This window comes from Rhineura floridana, chromosome 18 (genome assembly GCF_030035675.1).
Source record: "Rhineura floridana isolate rRhiFlo1 chromosome 18, rRhiFlo1.hap2, whole genome shotgun sequence".
Classification (NCBI taxonomy): domain Eukaryota; kingdom Metazoa; phylum Chordata; class Lepidosauria; order Squamata; family Rhineuridae; genus Rhineura; species Rhineura floridana.
In genome coordinates, this window is record NC_084497.1 from 6,952,727 (window position 1) to 6,975,002 (window position 22,276).

Genomic DNA, 22,276 nt, shown 5'->3' on the forward strand with positions numbered 1-22,276 from the left:
TTGATTTCTTTAATTGGAGCCACAGAAATCTGCAACAAATATATGGTGGCAGGAACAAAATGCTCTGCAAAGCCACCTTAACATATTATTACGGTCCTTTTGCTTGCCGCCCTGGGCTCCTGCTGCGAGAAAGGGCAGGATATAAATCAAATAAATAAATACAGCACTTATTCTAATGTGTGGCTGGATGCATTTGGAGCATAAAAACATAAACACCAGAATTTCCCACCTGGTTCAGGCCAAAGGGGCCCCCATCTAGTTCAGTGGCCAAGCCCAGTGGGAAGCCTGCAAGCAGGACTTGAGCACAACAGCGACTCTTCCCCCATTTGTGATTCCCTACGGCTGGCCTGCAGAGGTAGACTGCATCTGATTCTGGAGGGGAATATACAGCTGTCATTAACTAGCAGCCGTGGATAGCCGTCTCCTCCCTGAATTTGTCTACTCCCTTTTTTTAAAGCTGTCTGTTGGAAGAGCCCTGCTAGAACAGGCCAGTGTCCATCCAGTCCAACATCCCGTCCTCACAGTGGCCAATCGGATTCCTCCAGGGAGCCCACAGGCTGGTCGTAAAGTCAAGAGCCCCTCTGTCATTGTGATGCATCAGAAGAGCCCTGCAGTGCTGGATCGGGCCATTAGGGGGCCCATCTAGTCCAGCATCCTGTTCTCACAGTGGCCAACTAGATGCTCCACTGGGAAAACTGCAAGCGGGACCTGAGCTCAAGAGCAACTCTCTCCTCGCTTGCGCTCCCTAGGGATGGGTATTCAGAGGGATGTGCTGCCTCTGACAGTGAAGGCGAGAGCATAGCCATTGTGGCTAGCAACTCCTGTGGGAGGAAGGGCGGGATGTACATTGAAATGAATGAATGAAGTCTGTATTGTTCAGAGCCATAGGCTACCACAATTAAGATGTAAATTTAATAAATGGATTAAAAACGGACATGTTGAACGCAAGTCATCTGCAGCCGTGAACCCCAATGTCTCCCTCTTTTCCTGTTCCAGATTCCGATCAGAGCAGCAGCCCGCGAACAGGCATCGGTTCTGACCAGGAGGACAGCAAGCCCATCATCACATTGGGTGAGTGAAGGGGGACGCTCGGTGTGCAAAAGCGGCAGGACGACTCCAGGGGGAGTGGGCACGGTCTGTCTAGCGCTGTGCTTCCCACACTGACTGGCAGCAGCTGCCTTGGGTTTTGGGCCGGGAATATTCCAAGCGGCAGAGCCCCTGCTTTGCAGCAGAAGGTCCCCGGTTCAATTCCCGACATCATCTCAAGGTAGGGCTGGAAGAGACGCCCGGTCTGAAATCCTGGAGAGTCGCTGCCAGTCAGTGTCGACAATACTGCACTAGAGGGACCAAGGGTCTGATTCAGGATGAGGGGGCTTCCTTGCTCCTAAGAAGAGAGGTATGTGTGGTCTGTCTCTATATCTGGAACAAGAGACCTGTTGCCCCTCTCCAGAGGGTGTTGAACTACAACTCCCATCATCCTTGAGAGAGTGAGCGACCAGCCTGCCATCGGAGACCGCTATCGGTACCTATGAGATGAGGCAGACCGAGAGACAGCAAGCACATGCACAGAAGAGACCAACCCCCGGCTGCTGCTCAGCCCTGCCTATTTTGGAGCCTTCCAGCATGCTCCGCTGGTAGGGATGTCACCGCCCAGCCATTTGTTGGGGGAGATCTGCTCTGGGGGAGCGATGGAAGCGCCACTTCTTGGCGGCGGGAGACTGGCCGAAGCACTAGGAGAACTGCTACAACGTGGGGGTGTTTTTTTCCCCCAGCATGGTAACCTGTGCAATGGGATTCTTGAACTTGGCTCATTTTTTTTATTTTCAGTTATATTTTGAATTTATTCTAGGGGGGCAGTGTTTTCCTTTTTGTATATTTTGTCCTTTCTGTGGTTGTAAACCCCCTTCAGCAATGTAGAAAGGTGGTATACAAATTAAAAATGAGATGAGAACGACCACCGGCCACGCTGGCTGTGGAGGCAGCTGCGAGTCCAACGTCAACGGGAAAGCAACAGACATTCCCCTGCCTTTGCTGTAAGAGGCGTTCCTGGTTCTTGGTAGTTTTGCAGCTCTCACAAATTTGGGGGTGTGTTGCCTGGGAGAGGACAATCTCTGTCTTGGCCCCTAAGTTGTGGGACTCCCTCCCCACAGAGGTGCATCTGGCACCTTCACTGTACAGTTTTTGCTGAAGATGCACCTCTTTACCCTGGTCTTGGATGCTTGAGATGTATATTTTTAGGACCCACTGAGTTCCTGATTCTAATTTGTTTCAGACTGTTTTTAAGGGGGTATTTTAAATTGTTGTAACCCACCCTGGGACCTTCTGGGTGGGTTAATAATAATAATAATAATAATATGATGATGATGATGATGATGATGATGATGATGACAACGACAACAACAACAACAATGATGTAATTGACAGGATTCTCCCCATCTCAATACCATTGTCTCATCCTGACTACTTTTTTATGAAGCATCTATCTTCCGCAGGGATTTCTTTCTCATTTCAATTCCTGGCTGTCGCTGGAAACCTTGCTTGTCCTCACATGCACCCACACAAAAAGCCCTATTACTCAGAAAAGACCTATTGAAATCAATGGGTTGTATCCCATGCTAGTCAGAGTTGACCCACTCTGGGTAATCTCCATGGTAGCCTTACGTAAGCAAGGTAGAATCCTTGACAATATTGATTTATTATTGATTTATATCCCGCCCTTCTTCCCAGAAGGAGCCCAGGGCAGCAAACAAACACACTGAAAACATTCTAAAACACCACAAAAACAGACTTCAAAATATATTACAACAAAACATCGTTATAACAAAACATCTTTAAAAAATCTTAAAAAAAAAAAAGCTTTAAAAATCATTAAAAAAAAGAAAGCGTTAAAAGCATACCAAATGCAATTCCAACACAGGCTGGGATAAGGTCTGTATGTAGGCACGGCAAACTCATGTTCATTAATTTCAGTGCGTCTACTCTGAGCTAAATGGCGTTGGCTGCCACCCGATGGACCTGGGTTAGACATTCATGTTGATTTCAGTGGGCCCACTCTGAATGCGATACAATACCATGTCCTTACTTCCCATTAAATTAAACCACAGCCAAAATTCCTCCCTAGTCATTGCCCTACTCCAAACTGGGAATGAAGAGATTGCTGTCTCCAGGGATATTTTTTGTTTTTTAATTTAAATTGTGTCCTCCTTTGTAGTGAGGGTTGGGAGTTGGGGGGCATTTAGAAAAGCATCCCTCTTTGGACATTTAGAACTGAAAGCTGCTTGCCCAGTGCAAGGTGGTTGGCCTTCATCCGAGATGATCATTGGTGATCATTGAAAGGTGGAAGAATCAGGAAGACCAAACAAGGTGCGCTGTTGATGCGTTCCTGCAGGTTTTGACCAGATGCAACATATCTCTCTCCCCCCCTCGCTTTTGATTTTCTTTTTTGCAGATGCAACAGATTTTCAAGAGAACTTTGTCACGTCGGGGGTCTTCAGTGTTACAGAGCTTATCCAAGTTTCCCGGAGTGAGTAGCACTCCTTTACCTACTTCTGTTCTGTTCTGTTGAGAAAGGCTTGCAGGTACTCTGGGGTTTTTCCAATGAACAGGTAGGATAACTTTGGCATAGACACTTTTGTCCTTTTCAGGTGCACAGGAGAAGGTAGCTTCCTGTGGTCCTTAATTCAAAACCACAAGGACTGTAATCTTACGGTTGTCTCAACTAAGTTCTACTCAGGGTAGACCCATTGAAATCAATGGGCCCATGTTAGTCTTGTCCATTAATAGGTCCACCCTGAGCAGGATAATATTATTATTTCTTGGGGGAAGGGCCATAGCTCTATGGTAGAAGATGTGGATTGCATGCAAAAGGTGTGATGTTGAATTTTCAGCATCTCCAGTTAGGCTGAGAAAGGCAGCCCCCCAGGAGAACCGCTGTTGTCCGGGTAAACCAGGGCTGGGAAACCCTGAGTCGGCATCAGGGATGGCAAGAAACTTGATCGAGTTTGCATCTCGAGCCGAATCTATCAAATTTGCACTTTCTGGAACAACGTGGGAACTGACACACGGTCATCCTCCAAAAATTCGCACGAATGTTTGAATGTTGCAGTGCAGATTGCCAAACAGCGTTTGCAGAAAGGCATGCGTGAGGGGAAAATATGCATGAAAATGCATATCTTTGTGAAAATAACGTTGAAAAAATGCATTAGGAGAAATTGCTTGCAAAAACGCCAGCCCAAGCTGAAGAAGAAAATGTGTCTATTGGGAGAAATTTGCACTAAAAAAGCTGGGAAATTTTCATGAGAAAAAAACTGCAGATTGCTGCAGAAATGTGAGAACTGGATTTAAAATTAGAAAAATGAGAAACCAAGAAATCGACAGATCTTTCCATCCCTAGTCAGCATAGACTCAAGATTCAAAATCCATCATTCAACAGCTAGATGCAGCCCACATCCAGATGTCATCTGACTCTCTGGGTTCTCTCTCACCATCCACCAGCAGCTGAAATGAAAAAGGGCAGTGATATTGCACAAAGCATGCCATTGCAGCGCCTTCCTCTCTTAAAAAACACAACAACCTCCGCCAGAAGAAGATCAAAGCAGAGGGGAAGATGTTGCAGCACAGAGGGAAACTCTTCCTCCTTGTGCATATGCAAAAAGCCATCCATGCATTTTGCAACTACACACGTGCGGTTTTTCTGGAACTGCAGCTTTGACAGGTTCTGTCCATCGAAACGGCATCTTATCGAATCCAAGCCTACATGAAAACCTGCTCCTTGATCTTGGCAACCTGCAAAATTCGGATTAAAATCTGTGCAGTTTTGACAGATTCAGTTTGCCCTTTAGACCCAAAATTGCACCCGATGGTATCCAAACACAAGGCAAAAAACCTGCTCCGTGATCTCAGCAAGACCATTATGCCCAATTTGGTGACGATGTCTTAAGGAAGTGCAAACAGATCAAGGCCTTTCCAAAATATTTATTTATTTAAATTATTTCTATCCCGCTCTTCTACCCTACAGTAGGGCACTCAGGGCGGCTTACAATACAATCACACACACGCCTGACAGAATTATACACAATAAAAGCACAAAACATTACAGGAAATTAAAATACATTAAATACAATTAAAATACGTAAAATACAATATGCACATATATACCTAAATGCAAACATGCATACATGTATATATGTGCATATATATATATGTGGGAGTCATACTAAAAGGACTCAAAAGATAAAAATCAAAAGCATAAGAACAGTGTCAGGCTGACCCGTCAGTCCCAACCAAAGGCTCTCCAGAACAAGATAGTTTTCACAAGTTTCTGGAAAACCATCAGGGAGGGAGCAGAGTGGGATCCCTGAGGGAGGGAATTCCAAAGCCTGGGGGCCGCAACCGAAAAAGCTCTCTCCCGCGTGAGATATATGGATTGAGGTAGCATTGCTGATTAGCTAAATGCCCGTCGTTGCGAGAGGAAGGGTTGGATGGGGAGAGAGGGTTTATTTATTGCAAAGGTCCCGTGTGTGTCCCTGCAGAACCTCCCCATTTGTATCCAGAGACATAATTCACACACACACCCCTACCTACGCACCTGCAGAGTCTCTGTCAACGAGGGCTGAGCTACTTAACTTTGGGAGGGGAAGTTTTTAATAAGAACATCAAAGAGCCCTCTCTTGGGAAAGCCCTGCTCAGAAGCAGGGCACTAAGACATCTGCCACCCTAGTGTTCGGCCACTCCCGTGCAAAATAGGCAAAGGTAGACTGCTCCTGCACATGGGACTTCTATTGGGCATTCTGGTTAACAGCCGTTAAGAACACCAGAAGAGCCCTGCAGCTGGATCAGGCCAAAGGGAGGCCATCTAGTCCGTCCTGCTGTTTCTCACAGTGGCCAATCAGATGCCTCCAGAAAGCCCACAGGCAGGGCGTAAAGAAAAGCGCCCCTCTCTTGCGGTGATTCATAAAAAGAGCCCTGCAGTGCTGGATCAAAGGGGGCATCCTGTTCTCACAGTGGCCAAGCAGGCGCCCCACAGGGAAGCCCACAAGCAGGACCCAAACACAACAGCAACAACTGTCCCCACTTGTGATCCCCAGCAACTGAGGAAACAGGTGTAGTTCCCCCCTCGGCAACTAGTATGCCTTGTTTTACAAATGGAGTGCCTTCCCCAACTCACTGATGCTTTTTCTCTGTCTTCTGCAGCACCGGTGGTGACGGGCACGGGGCCAAATTTCTCCTTGGGGGAGTTGCAAGGGCACCTAGCCTACGACTTGAACCCCTCGAGTACGGGGATGAGGCGGACGCTTCCCAGCACCTCCTCCAGTGGGTGAGTCCAAGCTTGGAATCATGGAATTGTAGAATAGTAAGGTTGGAAGGATCCCATAAGGCCATCTAGTCCAACCCCCTGCTCAGTGCAGGAATCCAACTTAAAGCATCCCTGACAGGTGGCTGCCCAGCTACCTCTTGGATTCCTCCAGGGTTGGAGAGCCCACCGCCTCCCTAGGTCGTGGGTTCCATTGTCATACCACTCTAACAGTTAAAAAGTTTTTCTTGATGGTCAGCTGAAATCTGCCTTCCAGGAATGACTATGACCTTTGCTCACCAACTTTCATTACCCTTACCACCCTAAGCTGTCTGAAGGCCACCAGCTCCCTCAAAAAACTCTGCCCTTCCTTCCTTTGCTCTCCGTTAGGCCCAGAACTTCCTACCAGAGCTTTCCTGGTCCAAAAGACCCCACCCTTTCTCCTTGCTGCCCAGGCCTGGAACCTCTTCCTCAATCCTCATAGATCCTTCATATCTCCACCCTTTCTCCCTTGCTGCCTACAATCTCCTCTCAAATCCCCATAGATCCTCTGCTTCCTTGATGACTCCACTCTTTTCCACTTGCTGCCCCATAGGCCCTGAGCCTCTTCCCAAATCCCCATAGATCCACTGCTTCATGATGACTCCACCCTTTTCCACTGGCTTCCCCATAGGCCCAGAGCCTCCTCTCAAATCCCCATAGATCCACTGCTTCCTTGATGACTCTGCCCTTGCAGCCCCTCTCCCTGAGCACCATTCTCACCCCTTTCAATTCCTTCCCCTCTCCTCCCCCTCGGTTTGGTTCCCTTATTCTAATGTAACTCAGCCTAACCACTTGCAGCAACTACCTGTTGCTTTCCTTTGAAAGCGACACGCACCATGATGGAGATATATAAATGAACTCAAAGGAGAATGTCATTTTCCAGATGTGGTTCGCCGTGCTTTCCCCCAATGGACACTGAAGGTTGTGGGAGGAGGGGGCTGGGGACGAACAGACGTGCAAGAATATTTTGATAGCTGTTGTCTCTAAAAGGATCCTTTATCACTTACATTGACAATCACATGGTTTCTGGAAGCAAGCTTGAATATGTAGCAGAGCTGTGTTAACATGTAGTGCTGTGCCCAAAGCCATCCTCTAATTTCCTGAAAGTTTTCTTCCCCGTGAAATAAACTCCCATTTTTCTCCCTCATTCACAGGGTGCTTTAGAATTCCTTGAGAATTTCGGGAGGTGCAAGGCGGAGCTTTCCTGATTTGTTGCAAGGTGGTCAGGGGTGGAGTGTGTGCCTTTCTTTCCAGGAAACGTTTTCCCAGGGCTCTGCAGGCTTCCTGGTTGCCCGCGCTTCCTGATCTGAAAATCCGTATGGGAGGAGTTAACCTCATGACATTTTCCCCTTGATTTGAAGTGCAGGAAGCTGTGGGGAGTCTGGCAACCAAGCGCCTGAGATCGGTGCACTTGCTGGTTTTGTTTGTAAGGGAAGTCCTTCCCTTTCTGCACTGATTTCTGTAAGATTAAATGGCATCTTTTTAAATAAGTAGCAACATCATCTACCAGGCGCATAGTGGGCAGCCCCTCTGCCTTTCTGCGCTTATAGGACAGCCCAGTCGAGGACATAATTCTTTTTTTTACAGGAAGTGCGGGAAGTCAGGAAGGCTGCAGAATGCAGAACACTGGAGAAATGGTTTATATAACAATAGAAATAGGGTTGCCAGGTCGGAACCATCCAAAAACCTGAGAAAATGGGGGCGGGCCCTAGTGACATCACAGGGCGGGCCCTAGTGACATCACAGGGCGGGCCCTTGTGATATCATTAAACATGATACATTGTATCAACCACAGTTGCTTGGAGCATACCATTCATAAAAAATTATCTGGAGATTAAAATAGAAATCTTACCTAAAATAGGGTGTTCCTAGGTCCATCTGAAGTGACAAGGTCATTCTTTCTCACAAGCTTAGGGTGATGAAAAATGGAAATGGACTGCCTTCAAGTTGATCCCAGATAGGGTCTTCACGGTAAGCAGTACTCAGACAGAGGTGGTTTACTATTGCCTTCCTCTGAGTCTGAGAGGCAGTGACTGGCCCAAGGTCACCCAGGGAGCTTCATGGCTGTGTGGGGATTCAAACCCTGGTCTGCCAGGTCACAGTTCAACGCCTTTAGGGAACATTTAATCTAGCTTACTTGCTTCTGGCAAGAAGGGTTTACGTGCCCTCAGGCCAGGCCATTATTGGAAGAAAGGAGCTTAGTGTTGCAGAGACGTTAGATGGGAGCACAGATAGATGCCCCTGAAGGCAGCAACTGTAAGCATGCTTATTAAGGAACTAAGCCCCATAGAACTCAATAGGACTTACTTCTGAGTAGATATGGTTGCAGCCATGTTAAGGACAAGGGAGGGCATTCTAGGCAAAACAGACAAATAATTGGATGTCAGAACAAATTAAACCAGAACTATCACTAGAAGCTAAAATGATGAAACTGAGGTTATCATACTTTGGACACATCATGAGAAGACATGATTAACTAGAAAAGACAATAATGCTGCGAAAAACAGAAGGGAATAGAAAAAGAGGAAGGCCAAACAAGAGATGGATTGATTCCATACAGGAAGCCACACACCTGAACTTACAAGATGTGAACAGGGTGGTTCATGACAGATGCTCTTGGAGGTCACTGATTCATAGGGTCGCTATAAGTTATAATCGACTTGAAGGCAACAACAACAACAAACCTCCCTGATAGACTGTGGGAATGCTGTGGACACAATATATTTCAACTTTAGCAAAGCTTTTGACAAAATGCCACATGATATTCTGATTAGCAAGCTAGCTGAATGTGGACTGGATGGAACAGCTATTGGGTGGATCCACAGTTGGCTACACAATCATATTCAGAGTGCTAATCAATGGTTTCTTCTCAACCTGGGGGGGGGGGGTTAACTAGCGGGCTACTATAGGGCTTGGTCTTGGACCCAGTGCTCTTCAACATTTTTATTAATGACTTGGATGAGGAGGGGCAGGGAATGCTTATCAAACTTGTAGATGATGCAAAATTGGGAGGAATACCTAATTCCCTGGAAGACAGAAACAAAATTCAAAGGGATCTTAATAAGCTGGAGCATTGGGCTAAAAACAGCAGAATGAAATTTAACAGGGATAAGTGTAAAGTTCTACACCTAGGAAAAAGAAACCAAATGCAGTTATTAAGATGGGGGATACTTGGCTCAGCAATACTACATGCAAGAAGGATCTTGGGATTGTTGTTGATCACAAACTGAATATGAGCCAACAGTGTGATGTGGCTGCAAAAAAGGCAAATGCTATTTGAAGCTGCATTAACATTTGGAGGCAATATGCCTCTGAAGGCCAGTTGCGCTTATTTATTTTATTTATCTATTAAACTGATATCCCGCCCTTCCTCCCAGAAGGGTCCTGCTTGCAGGCTTCCTGTTACGGTTGGGGTGAGGAACTAGATGTTCTTATGTCCTTAAGGGAACCTGAAAACTACTGAAAGGTACCAGGAGAACAGATGGGCCCAACTCCTGCTGTGCAGCTCCCAGCACCGGCGGATGAAGCAGGGTGGCCAAGGCAAACTAAGACTCCGAGCCCTGGCCTGAGGCAGGATTGGACCAGATGCAAGGATCCGCTTCATTTACCCAGGAATGTTGGATGCAGACCCATGGGTGCTCTCTAGCCCAGTGCTGTCTGCACTGGCAGTGGCTCTCAGGGCTTCAGGCAGGGGTGTCTCTCAGCCCTACCTGGAGATGCCGCTGAGGACTGAACCTGGGCCCTTCTGCATGCACAAGTTTCCCTAAAAATAAAGTAAGATTCTAGTCCTTATGGTTCTGAATGAAGGGTGATTTAAACAGGGAGCTGCTTTATACTGAGTTAGGCCATTGGTCCATCTGGTTCAGCATCAGCACTGTCTACAGCGACTGGCAGCGACTGTCCATGTTCTCTACCACTGAGTTACGGCCATCTTCCCTTGATTTAAAAGGGGGGGACGGGCTCTGGCCTGCAGGTCCCCCAATATCACCTGCTCCACAGGCTCTTCTCAGGCGGGAGGGTGTTCAGCACTGGGCAGTCTCTGCTTGAGGAGAATTTTGAAAGTGCACATTGGGCAGGCTGGCAGCTGACCCAAGGCATCTCCTCAGGCCACTGACCCACAGACAAAGCCAGCTGGGGCCTCAGGTTGATTTGGCTGCTGGTGGTCAATGGCTCTTGACAGACAAAAAGAGGCTTCCTACTCTGCTGCGGGGGGCTTTGCACGCACACTGAGAGGTTTAACTTCCAGAGTCTTGAGTGGAGGCAACTCAATGCTGAAAAAAGACTAGAAACTTGTTAGCAGAGTTAGGTTTGGGATCAAGAGCAGACCCAGCGCTGATGTGTGTGTGTGTATGTGTGTGTGTGTGTGAGAGAGAGAGAGTGAGAGAGAGACTTTCCCTGTGAAGTAGCAGACTTTTACGCTGCAGCAATAACTGAGGATTCAGACTTAGTAAAATAAGGAACAGCTTGCTTCACTGAAGGAAATACACAATAGATAGGAAAGGGATTCTAGTTCTAGTAAACTACCTGCATTGGAGGTTCATGGAACTGACATGGCCTTTGCCCTCATGCTGCAGGTGAGAGAGACAAAGCAAAGACCTCTCTTCTCTTCAAGAGACAGAGAAGAAGCAGGAAGGAGAGAGTTGGAAGGTGTGGTCAGCATTCCTAAGAGGTATCAGTTTTCAGGAAGGAAGATGAGCATATGACCAAAGGAAAGGCACAGCCTAGCAACCTGGAGGTCTCCTCTCTGTCTCCCTCCAGACGTGGAAACACCCAAATTGAGTTGCATTTCCACAATTCCAACACAAGTGTTGCTTAAAATGGAAACTGTGATTTATCAGGGACAGGGATTAGGAAACAGACATTGTTCCTGGGGAACCTGGCCTGGTTTTCCCTGCCTTCCATCTGCAAGATTCTTTCTTTATTTTAAGACCCACTCTGCACCCACCTGTTCCCAGGGCTGCCAGCTTTCTTTGGGTGGCAGCCAGAAATTCAAGACGTAGAACTTTCATTGTCACAGAGATGAGGGGACGGGCCTGTTCACCTGCTGAAGTTCCATACACACACAAACCCAGCTGGAAAAATCACATGGCAACCTCATCCTGCTATACATTTTGCTTATTTAGACATTTGGTTTTCAACAATCCAAGGAGCAGTGGCAGACATGGAACCACCAGCTTTCCACAATCAGAAAAGGAAGAGGGGGGGCAGGGTATGAGAGTGTGTGTGTGTGTGATGGAATTTCCTCCCCCAAGGTGTGGTGATGGCCAGAGACTGCTGAGCCCCATCTTTCAGGCCTCTCTCTCTCAGGCCTCTCTCTCTGGCCTCTCAGGCCTCTCTCTCTCTCTCTCAGGCCTCTCTCAGGCCTCTCAGGCCTCTCTCTCTCTCTCTCTCTCAGGCCTCTCTCTCTCTCTCTCTCTCTCTCTGCAATCAGCCGCAGTCCAACCTGCTCCAGCTCCTGCCACCCAGCAGCCTTCTGCTTCCAAATGAGATTCCAAACTGCTCTATCGGCCGCGATGCAAACCGCAGCCAGAAACGCCCATCGCGGCCGCTGCTCCCACCCAGCAGCCATGCGTGTCAATCACGCATGCGTGCCTGAGGGGGACGTCCAAAAGCCGGAGATCAGCCTCTTCACACCAAATATGGCCGGAGGCTGGAGACGGCCCACTTTTGCCGGAGACTCCAGCAGAAAACCGGAGACCTGGCAACCCTAAATAGAAAGGATGCATTCAAATCTTCCTCAGCCACCTTGAAATGAAACTAAGCACATCAAAAGTCCCATGCCCCACCCCTTGAGAACATCACTGAATTTCTCCCCTCCCCTTTGCTAATTTTCGAATGCATTTTTTCCCCTCTCACTAATTGACGGGAAATGGTTGAAAGACATGCAGGATAGATTTCTGGACCAGCACTGGATAAATTGCCCTGATGTTATATTTCCCTCCTCCCCCAGATTGAACTGATTGCTAATCAAGCTTTGCGTTTTTGTCTCGCCAAAGGAGTAAACGGCATAAGTCAGGTTCCCTGGAGGATGACTTAGATGCCAGCCCAGGAGGTGAATACTACACATCGCCGAGCTCCCCCACGAGTAGTAGCCGTAACTGGACAGAAGACATAGAAGGGGGTAAGTGTGCGCAACTGAACTGCCCCAAACCTTCAAGAAGCTAAGCACCTCTGCAATAGGGGGATGCCGTCACTCGGTGAGGCAGAGCGGGCTTTGCACGCAAAAGGTCTCTGGTTCAATTCCTAGCATCTTCAGGTAGGGCTGGGATTGTCCCCCGTCTGAGACCCCAGACGGCGGCTGCCACTCAGTGTCGCCAACACTGAGCTAAATGGGCTGGTAGACTGAGTCGGTGTAAGGCATCATCCTATGTTCTTGTAATACCGTAGGCATTTTCACTGGGACAAGCAGGTTCCTGCCCCCAGAGCGCATGGCAGCTCGCACCCATGTCCCCAGAGGCTTGCATCATGAACACAAAGGGTATCATTTTTGCCCAGTTATGTTTGACCTTCTGAATATAGGTATGTTTGAAAAGATTTATTGTCTCTGGAGGGTGAGGGTAGGTGGATTCTCTCCCTGCCCCATTCCTTTATTGAAGGTGTGGGGAACCTGTGGCCCTCCAGATGTGGTTGGATTCTTACCCCCATCAGCACCAGCCAGCGTGGCCAATAGTCAGGGATGATGGGAGTTTGCAGTCCAACAACAACTGGAAGGCCACAAGTTGCCCATCTCTGCTTTAAGTGATTATTCCTAATTACCTCTGCTTGTTGCATTTTTTTTTTTTGGTAACAAAGATTCCTTTCCTGCAATCCTACCCTGGCCCTACATGCATTGAGCAAGCCACCTTCCCTAAATCTCAGCCCACCTCCGTTTCTTGCAATGTGGTGATTACAATCCTGGCCGGCCTTACAGGGCGGTTGTAGGGAATGTTGAGATACTGCATGTGAAATGCATTACATAAATGCAAGCGGTGATTATGATGATTGCTGTCGCCTAGATAAAGGCATTCTGGTTAGTTTATTGATCTCATGAATTTTGAAAAGGAACTTGCAGGTCCTGACGCATCTGTGGGTTGTATACATTCTATAAAACACAATTAACAACTAAATAAAGTGCCCTCGTTAATGTCAAAATAAACATTGCACATAAAAAATCAGCTAATACAAGGAAAATATAGGGTTGTGTCCTACTAAGTCCTACTCAGAGTAGACCATTTGAATGCAATAAATTAGTCATATCCATTAATTTCAGTGGGTCTACTCTGAGGAGGGCTAATGTTGCCTACAAGCCTATGTTGTTAGGCCGTGCGTGGCTAGCAAGTCCCCTCTTAGTAATAGGGATGTGCTAGAATTCCACCCAATTCATGTTTGGTACAGAATTTTCCATTAATTCATTTATTTTCAATCACTGAGGATTTTAACACAGTGAATTTATGTGGCTATTTTTGAAAATTGATTTTTTTAAAAAATAAAATCCACATCTAAAGCATAGATTATCAGAATGATAATTCATCGATATTTCCTTTACAAATATAAATATTTCTTCCTTCAAAGATATTTATATTAATATCGATTTTATTTTTTAAAAAATATTAATATCGGTATTTTTTCTGAGCAAAAAAACAAATGGATCCGTAACAGCGGCGGCTAGCGGATACAGAACGAATGTGAATCGATGCCAGCTTGTTAGGCCGACGGAATGCTTGCGAACAGAGTCCGGCCTCCGGATTCCATCCCTACTTTGTAGATGCAGCCAGCACTAGGTGTGAATGAATGGAGACAGCCTCTGTTAAGGTGATGCTTGGACCATCTGCAGTTTTTAGCAGGGCTGTGCACTGTATTCGACTGAATGGTGAGCCCACTCGGGTTCATTCAGACCTTTTGGGGCCTTGGCCAAGTTTGGTTCAGACAGCCACAGATTCCCACAGGTTGGACTGGATGACTCAGAGCAATCCGGGGCTGTGAGGGGACAGAGCATCCGGCAAAAAAAAGAGGCTCTCCTTTGTGCCTGAGTACCACTCTATGTGTTCACTCCATCCGCTCATCAGCTGTTGAGCAATCTGGGAGGGGGGAGGTGTTTTGCAAAGGGCTCTCCTGCCTTTGCAAAACACCCTCTCCACACCTCCCGGGATCGTTCTCTCAACTCAACAGCTGATTAGAGGAGGGAATGATCCTGCCTAGAATTGACCCTGCACTTGATTGGGGGGTGCAAGAGTCACAATGTCTCCTCCCCCCCAGCTGAACTTATTCAGGAGCGGCTCTGAGCTGAGGCAGGTGGTCCCTGGCTCAACCCAGAGCAGGTAGGCCTGATGCCACTCTGGATCAGAGCCACAAGGCATTTCATAGAATCATAGAATCGTAGAGTTGGAAGGGGCCTGTAAGGTCATCAAGTCTAACCCCCTGCTCAATGCAGGAATCCAAATCAAAGCATTCCCGACAGATGGCTGTCCAGCTGCCTCTTGAAGGCCTCCAGTGTCGGAGAGCCCACTACCTCTCTAGGTCATTGGTTCCATTGTCGTATGGCTCTAACAGTTAGGAAGGTTTAAGATGTGTGTGTGTGTGTGCACAGCCCTAAATTTTAGAAGTGTGTGTGTGTGTATTTTAACATTCTGCTGTCTAATTAATTGGGGTGCTTTTTTATTTGGTCAAACTTTTTTTTTTTTTAAACCTATTTATTCATTCAGAAAGATTTATAAACCGCTTCATCAGAGACCTCTCCAAGCAGGGTACATCATAAAATCCGCAGATAAAACAACTGAAATCTTCAAAACTATTATGATGTTAATATACATAAAATAATGATTATTAAAAGACAGATAAGTCAAATATAGGTAGCTATAATAATTATTATTAATTTCATTTATGAATCATTTCTCATGAGGCACCCTGAAGTGATCTGAAATATAGTAACGTACATGAAACAGTTCCACATATGTTAAAAACGGTTAAAACAACTGCACGTATAAAAACAGTTTAAAAACAATGAGGAACATAGAAAGTTTAGAACGACAACAGTACGTATATAAAATCAAGTCAACCAAATCAATTAAATTACGTGTGTGTGTTTTTAATCGGTTGATCTCACTGTGGGGGCTGAATAAACATTATAGCCCTTGTTGTCATTTATTATTATTATTGTACTTGGAATCAATTCCCGACAGTATCAATCAGCATTTGGCTGGTTTGCAAAGTTAGGCGTTCCCTGCCCTGCCTACACCTCTGCCCTACAACCATTCCTTCTCCAGCTAGAGACAAGTTCAGATGCTTTGGGCAAAGAGGTTTCTTTCAATCCTGTACCAGATGTTCTGTAAAATCCTTCTAAATGAGCATCTGAGAGAGGGCTGAACCCTTTAGAGGCACAGCTTAAACAAAGTGGCCAGATAAATCTGTGCTGAGGGGGTGTGTGGACTGGAGGCGATTAACTCTCTCTGCCCCCTCTTTCCATCCCGGTGTCACGCATCCGCTCCTACGTCAGAAAGATGTCTAGAGGGGAGAGCAGGGGCCACCAACCTTTTTTTAATCCTATGGGTGCATTTGGAGGTTTGAGCAAGTGGTACAGGTGCCACCACCTCTGGTCCCTGCCCTCCCTTTTCTCTTGGATCAGCTTGCCCCTTCCCCCTGAGATAGGAAAAGAGAGAGCGTGCTCATGTACATAATCCATTTCTCTTTTCCAAAGAATCTGGGTAAATGTTGGCTCTAGTAGAACTAAACAGACCCTTAAAAAGCCCATAGAGCTCTGAAAGAGGAAGTGGGAAAGAGGGTCACTCTTCCCAACTTCCTCTTCCGCTCGACGTGCTTTTCAAGGAAGGGGAAAAAAAGGTAACCCCTCTCACCGCCTGCCTCATGAGGGGCGATTTGGAGGCATTGTGGAGGCCAGGGGAAGACCTCAAGGTTGTCATTGCACCCACAAGCCCTGCTCTGGTGATCCTTGGTGGTGGTGGGGAGAATGTGGTGCCCTCCAAATGTTTCAGACTATACTCCTATCGTCATCCCTGACCTTCAGAGTTGCAGTCCAATCATCTGGAGGGCACATCTTTTAGTTGGCCTTCGGGCAGCCTCCATCTGCCTGCCTTTGTATTTACATCCAGTCCAGGGGGTGGGGGTGGCCCAGCCTGTCACCTTCCTCCTCAGTCTCCGTGTTGCCCCTTGTAGGACTCGGGCAGGGAGAATGATGGGGGCAAACCTAGAATGGGTTGGCTCTGCTTGTTATTGGCTCTTGACTCCACCTCTCATTGGCTACGGATCCACCTACTGTTGGGCTCTCTGCTTTCTGCCCCACTAGTTCAGACGGACCCAAACAGGGACAGGGGGAGAAATTTGGTTCAGTGCGCACTTCAAGCCAAATCTGTCAAATCTGTGTTTTCCGAAACAATATCAGACCTGAAACGCAGCCATCCTCCTTCGAAATTCGCACTTCTCTGAATTTCGAGATGCAGTTCTCCAACCAGCCAGCATGTACAAAAATGCATCTGTTAGGGACAAATGTGCCGAGAACGTGGATAGGTCTGTGAAAGTAAGGTACAGGAATACCCCGCTATAAGGACCTTCACTTTACGGACACTTGCGAGTACGGACATATTTACAGAAGCACCATTCCCCTGTTTACGTACGCTCGCTTCGCAAGAACGGACACTTAACGGCATGACGCCACCGCCCGATCAGTTTCCAACTACAAACTTGCGTACAGTATGTACTGTTAAAATAAGGCCTACTGTGTTTATTTTAGTTATAAATGCGTTATTTGGATCAGTTCTGCCCGTATATGACGATTGCCGTGCAGTACATGCATCGATAAGTGAAAAAAGGTAGTGCTTCACTTTAAGTACATTTTCGGTTTACGTACTCGCTCTGGACCCATTGCGTACGTTAATGCGGGGTATTCCTGTACAGGAATGCATTAAATTGTGGGAAATTGCGAGCAAGGATGTGCATATTGGTTAAAGCCATTTTCCGAAATGTGCTTAGCAGAGGAAAGAGGTGCTAAAATGCTGAAGGATTTTCATGAGGATTTTTTTTTAACCAAAAATAAAAATTTGCAAATTGCTACAGAAATGTGGGGAGTGGAATATAAGATAGGGGAAAATGAGAGCCTGAGCGAAGCGAAATTTATCTATTTATTTATTATCATTATTTTTACCCCGCCCTTTTCCCAAAACTGGAACTCACGGCAGCTTCCAGATAAAAGAACACATATAATTAAAAACATACAAAAGTCTAGATTAAAATAGAATTAAACTATTTACAGTATTAAACCCAATTGAAAGATCTTCCTATCCTGTGAGCCGTCGCTGGTTGGAGAGTACGCTGGTGGGGCACAGGATAATTGGGGAGCCTGTTGTTTGTTGACAACCCGTGACAGCACTATAACACCCCCCCTTCCTCCTTCAATTCTTCTCCAGGCATCTCCCCAACCGTGAAAAAGACAGAGATGGACAAGTCTCCCTTCAATAGCCCTTCTCCGCAGGACACTTCGCCCCGCCTGAGCAGCTTCACTCAACACCACCGTCCGGTCATTGCTGTACACAGTGGTATGTTCGATGGTGCCGGGGAAGGCTATGTATGAAGGATTGCATGACAGACCATGGCAATCCACACTGGCAAAGTAAGGTGGTACAGCTGACTGGGCCATGTCAGGTTTATGGGCCAGGTGGAGGCTGTCGTATTTTCAATACTCCCCCTCTCTTGTTGTTGTTTCACTCCTTGCAAGTAGAAAAGTAGCATGTCAGAGAGCAGGGGGGCCCTAATCCTTGTGCTGCTAGCTTTCTACTTGCACAGAATCTCCTTGCAAGTAGAAAAGTAGCATGTTAGAGGGAGGGGAGGCCCTAATTCTTGCATTGCTTGCTTTCTACTTGCATGGAATTTTTCACTCCAGAGAGCATTTGAAAATGTGATTTTTTTTACCCCTACCACGTGCGATCCGAATTGATGTATTGATACCTTCAGTCACCTTGTTTTGACAGGCACAGGATTCTGGGACCAAACAGCGCAGCCTGCAGACCAAATGGAAATTGTAGCTGCAGCTGAAATGAACTGGGATGGCATTGATTCCCCCCCCCCAAAAAATCCAGGTTGTATCTTACAAATTCTCTTAATCTGATTCAGCCACCCCCTGCTCTCTCCCAGGAACACGGTTATTTCTGGGCTTTCAAACCTTGAATGCAGCAAGCGCCCTCGAGTGCTTTTACAAGTTGCCAGCAAGGCTGAAACCTGGGGATAGTGTTATCAAAGGCTACTAGCCACAATGGCCATGTCCTCTCTCCACTGTCAGAGGCAGTATTCCTTTGAACACCAGTTTCTGGGAATCCCAGGTGAGGCGAGTTGCTTCTGTTGCTCTCACGGTTCGCTTGCAGGCTTCCCAGAAGGGGTACCTGGTCGGCCACTGTGAGGACAGAATGCTGGACCAGACGGGCCCCCTTTGGCCAGATTCAGCTGTAGGGCTCATCAGAAGTCCAGATGTTGGCCACTTGTTTTTATAGTCACTCCAAATAAACTCTGGAAGGTCCCAGATTTTTTTTTTTTTTTAAATGGGGCAGCTTAGCCGCCCGTTTGACAATGTAACCAATTTGGTCAAATGTTTGAATGCATGGGAAATGCAGGGCCTAAGTGTTCCCAGGGATCCCGCCGGGATTGGGGGAAAACGGGGGGCAAAGTGCTAGTCCTCGGCGCATTGCATTGAGGGGTGAGCCACGTTGGCGATGGTCCGCAGGGCCAGGCGCAGCTGTTCCCACACGGGCCACGTTCACACCCTGCGTTTATTCCACTGTTATTCCACTTTAAACAAAGAATCCTGGGAAGGGTAGTTTGCAAAGGGTGTTGGGAGATGCAGGAAGACCCCCTATTCCCCTCGCACAGAGCTACAATTCACGGACTGACTGTTAAACCACTCTGGGAATTGTAGCTCTGTGACGGGAAGAGGGGTCTCCACTCAGCACTCTTGGCAAACTACAATTTCCAGGATTCTTTGGGGACGCCAGGAGTGCTAAAAGTGGAATAATAGTGGAATAAGTGTCTGGTGTGGATGTCTGGGTCGGTGCCAGTCAGAAGTCCTGTACTTCCAGCCAGGTGCAGAGTGTGGAAGACAGGCGCGCCTGAGAGATGCTCAAGGGTTCTTTTGACTTGCCCAGGAATCCCAGGAGGGGTAAGGCGAGTTTGCACCAAGAGGAGGAAAGGCCAAACCATCGGGGGGGGTTGCTTTGTTGCCTCACTCCAGCGGTCTCCGCAGAGGTTCCCCCTTGGGGAGTGGGAGGGGCTGGGTGTGTGCGGGCAAGGAAGGCCACCCAGTCTCCTTTCTGCCGCCCCCTACAGGTATCGCAAGAAGTCCTCACCCTTCCTCCGCCCTGCACTTCCCAACCACCTCGATCCTGCCCCAGACGGCCTCCACTTACTTTCAGCACACAGCCATAAGGTACCCGCCTCATCTGAATCCACAGGACCCGCTGAAAGACCTCGTCTCATTGGCCTGCGACCCGTCCAATCAACAGCCGGGACCGGTAAGGGAACATCAGGGAAGCGACACTCCTGCCATCCTGTTCTGATCCCCTTCCAGGGGTGGGGGTCCTGGGAAGAAATTTGATTCGGTTCTCGTTCAAAGCCGAATCCATCAAATTCGCGCTTTCCAAAAGCAATCCAAAAACCTAATCACAGCCATCCTTTGAAATTTGCACGTATCCAAATTTTGCAATGCAGTTTGCCATCCCCCGCCCAAATGCATATATTAGGGAAAGTGTGTTTAAAGGTTAACAGAGTAATGAAAACAACGTACAACAATGCCTTGCATTAGGAGAAACGGCTTGCAAAAAACATATGCAACAGTCCAAGGTGCATGCAAAATAGGTGTGTATTAGGAGAAATTCACACTCAAATGCTGAAGAATTTTCATGAGGATTTTTTTTAAAAAAAATGCAAGTTGCTGGAGAAACCTGAAGGACTGAATTTAAGTTTGGGAAAACGAAAAAGTGAGAGGTCCAAAACTTGACTCTCCCATCCTTAATCCCAGGGCATGACTCGAAAGGCGATGCAGGGAGAAACAGTTCTTCCAAACGCTCGCATCACTACGTGGCATCCCTCTCCGCAATGCCTCTCTCACCTGCGTGCCTTTTCTGTCTACTGTCATGAGGACTAGCGGCTTTTTTTTTAAGTTGCAGACTTTCTAAACGACATGCTTCATATGTGCATGCTGAATTGAAAGTTTGCAAAAGAGAATTCTCTGTTTGTCCGAGGGTGGCATTGATAGCAAAAGAAGAGGCTGAACTACCCTCCCCCTTGTGGAGGAAGGGGATAGTCAGAAGAGGCAGTCAGGATCAAATGTTCCTAATGAAGGGGCTATGTGAGAAAGGGGGTGTGGCTTATGTTGGAGTTTTCGTGTATATTTTGCAGTGAAGTGCAGAAAAATAACTCATCTGTTAAGACTGGTGGTTGAAAGAATAAAGAAGGTTTATTGATACAAAGAGCCCAAGTCATACATGCTGAAGCAGCCATCCAGTCTGCACTCAGGGAGCTGTGACTAACAAACTGAAGACAAAGGCAGGAAGAGGAAGGAAGGAACTAGAGGAGCAAAGTCTACAAAATCAGCAAACACTTTAGAGGAGAAACCAGCAGAGGAAAGAATAGATAGCCTTTCTGTCTGCATACGTTGGTGCCTTACTGCCAGCAGCTTGGACTCAAGTTGCACATAGGCAGAGCTTGGAAAAGTTACTTTTTTGAACTACAACTCCCATCAGCCCCAGCTAGCATGGCCACTGGATTGGGCTGATGGGAGTTGTAGTTCAAAAAAGGTAACTTTTCCAAGCTCTGCACGTAGGATGTGATAACAGCCATTCCTGGACCAGACTAATGATTGTCATGGTGCAGGATTGGGGTGGAAGGAAGGGAGATGTGTGTTTGCAGCCAGTTACCCGCATAGGGGGTGGTGGTGGTGAAGGATATTAGTGATGGGTGGGGAATCGATTCAGTTTGTATCTAAAGGGGAACCTTTCAAATCTGCACTTTCCAAAATGAACCAAAATGCACCCAATGTTTTCAATTCTGCACTTCTTTGACCTTTGCAATGTAGTTCTCCTGCCATATAAATGCATGTATTCGTGAAAATAAAATAGGGGGGGGATGCATTCTATTAGGTTAAAGGGCTATGTGAAAATGTATAGATGAGGCAAAGTCGCATATAAAAATGCGCAAGCAGGAGAAATTTGCACTAAAATGCTGATGGATTTTCATGAGGACGTAAAAAAATCAGAAACTGATGTGAAAAAAAGAGAAACTGAAACTGAAATGGACACATTTGCCCTTCAGGATATGTACATTGATAACCGAAATTGACATATTGGCTTTTGATACCTGATGCATATATAGGATCCTCTCTACTTGTAAAGTACTTTGTTTTAAACTGTTTTTAATAATGTATTTTATATTGTTGCCCAGTGTGCGGCAGCTGTGGAAAAAAAAGGCAAATGCCAGGCTAGGGATCATTAGGAAAGGTACTGAAAATAAAACTGCAGGTATCATAATACTGGTATGCAAATCTATGGTGTGGCCGCATTTGGAATGCTGTGTACGGTTCTGGTCACCGCACCTCAAAAAGCGTATTGTAGAGTTGGAAAAGGTTCAGAAAAGGGCAACCAGAATGATCAAGGGGGGTGGAGCGACTCTCCAGTGAGGAAAGGTTGCAACATTGGGGGCTTTTTACAATCATAGAATTGTAGACTTGGAAGGGGCCTATAAGGCCTTTGAGTCTAATCCTCTGCTCATTGCAGGAATCCAAATTAAAGCATCCCCAACTGTCCAGCTGCCTCTTGAATGCCTCCAGTGTTGGAGACCCCACCACCTCCCTAGGTCATTGGTGCCATTGTCATACGTCACAGTTAGGAAGTTTTTCCTGATGTTCACTTGAAACCTGGCTTCGTATCCAACACTCTGGGATGATTGAGAAGAGATCCGGGCCCTCCTCAG

At 46.9% G+C, this 22,276-nt stretch overlaps 1 protein-coding gene across 5 annotated transcripts in view; it reads left to right on the forward strand.

The window, feature by feature from the left end:
• NFIC (nuclear factor I C) overlaps positions 1-22,276 on the forward strand; it is a 145,199-nt gene that overhangs the window by 91,553 nt on the left and 31,370 nt on the right. For 4 of the 5 annotated variants that reach the window (XM_061601629.1, XM_061601627.1, XM_061601632.1 and 1 more), the window contains exons 3-8: positions 997-1,071; positions 3,449-3,523; positions 6,193-6,316; positions 12,331-12,455; positions 17,731-17,859; positions 19,637-19,821. In XM_061601629.1, the coding sequence (XP_061457613.1) occupies positions 997-1,071; positions 3,449-3,523; positions 6,193-6,316; positions 12,331-12,455; positions 17,731-17,859; positions 19,637-19,821 (713 nt within the window). The remainder of the gene's footprint in view (positions 1-996; positions 1,072-3,448; positions 3,524-6,192; positions 6,317-12,330; positions 12,456-17,730; positions 17,860-19,636; positions 19,822-22,276) is intronic. The other variant, XM_061601631.1, reaches the window with a different exon arrangement.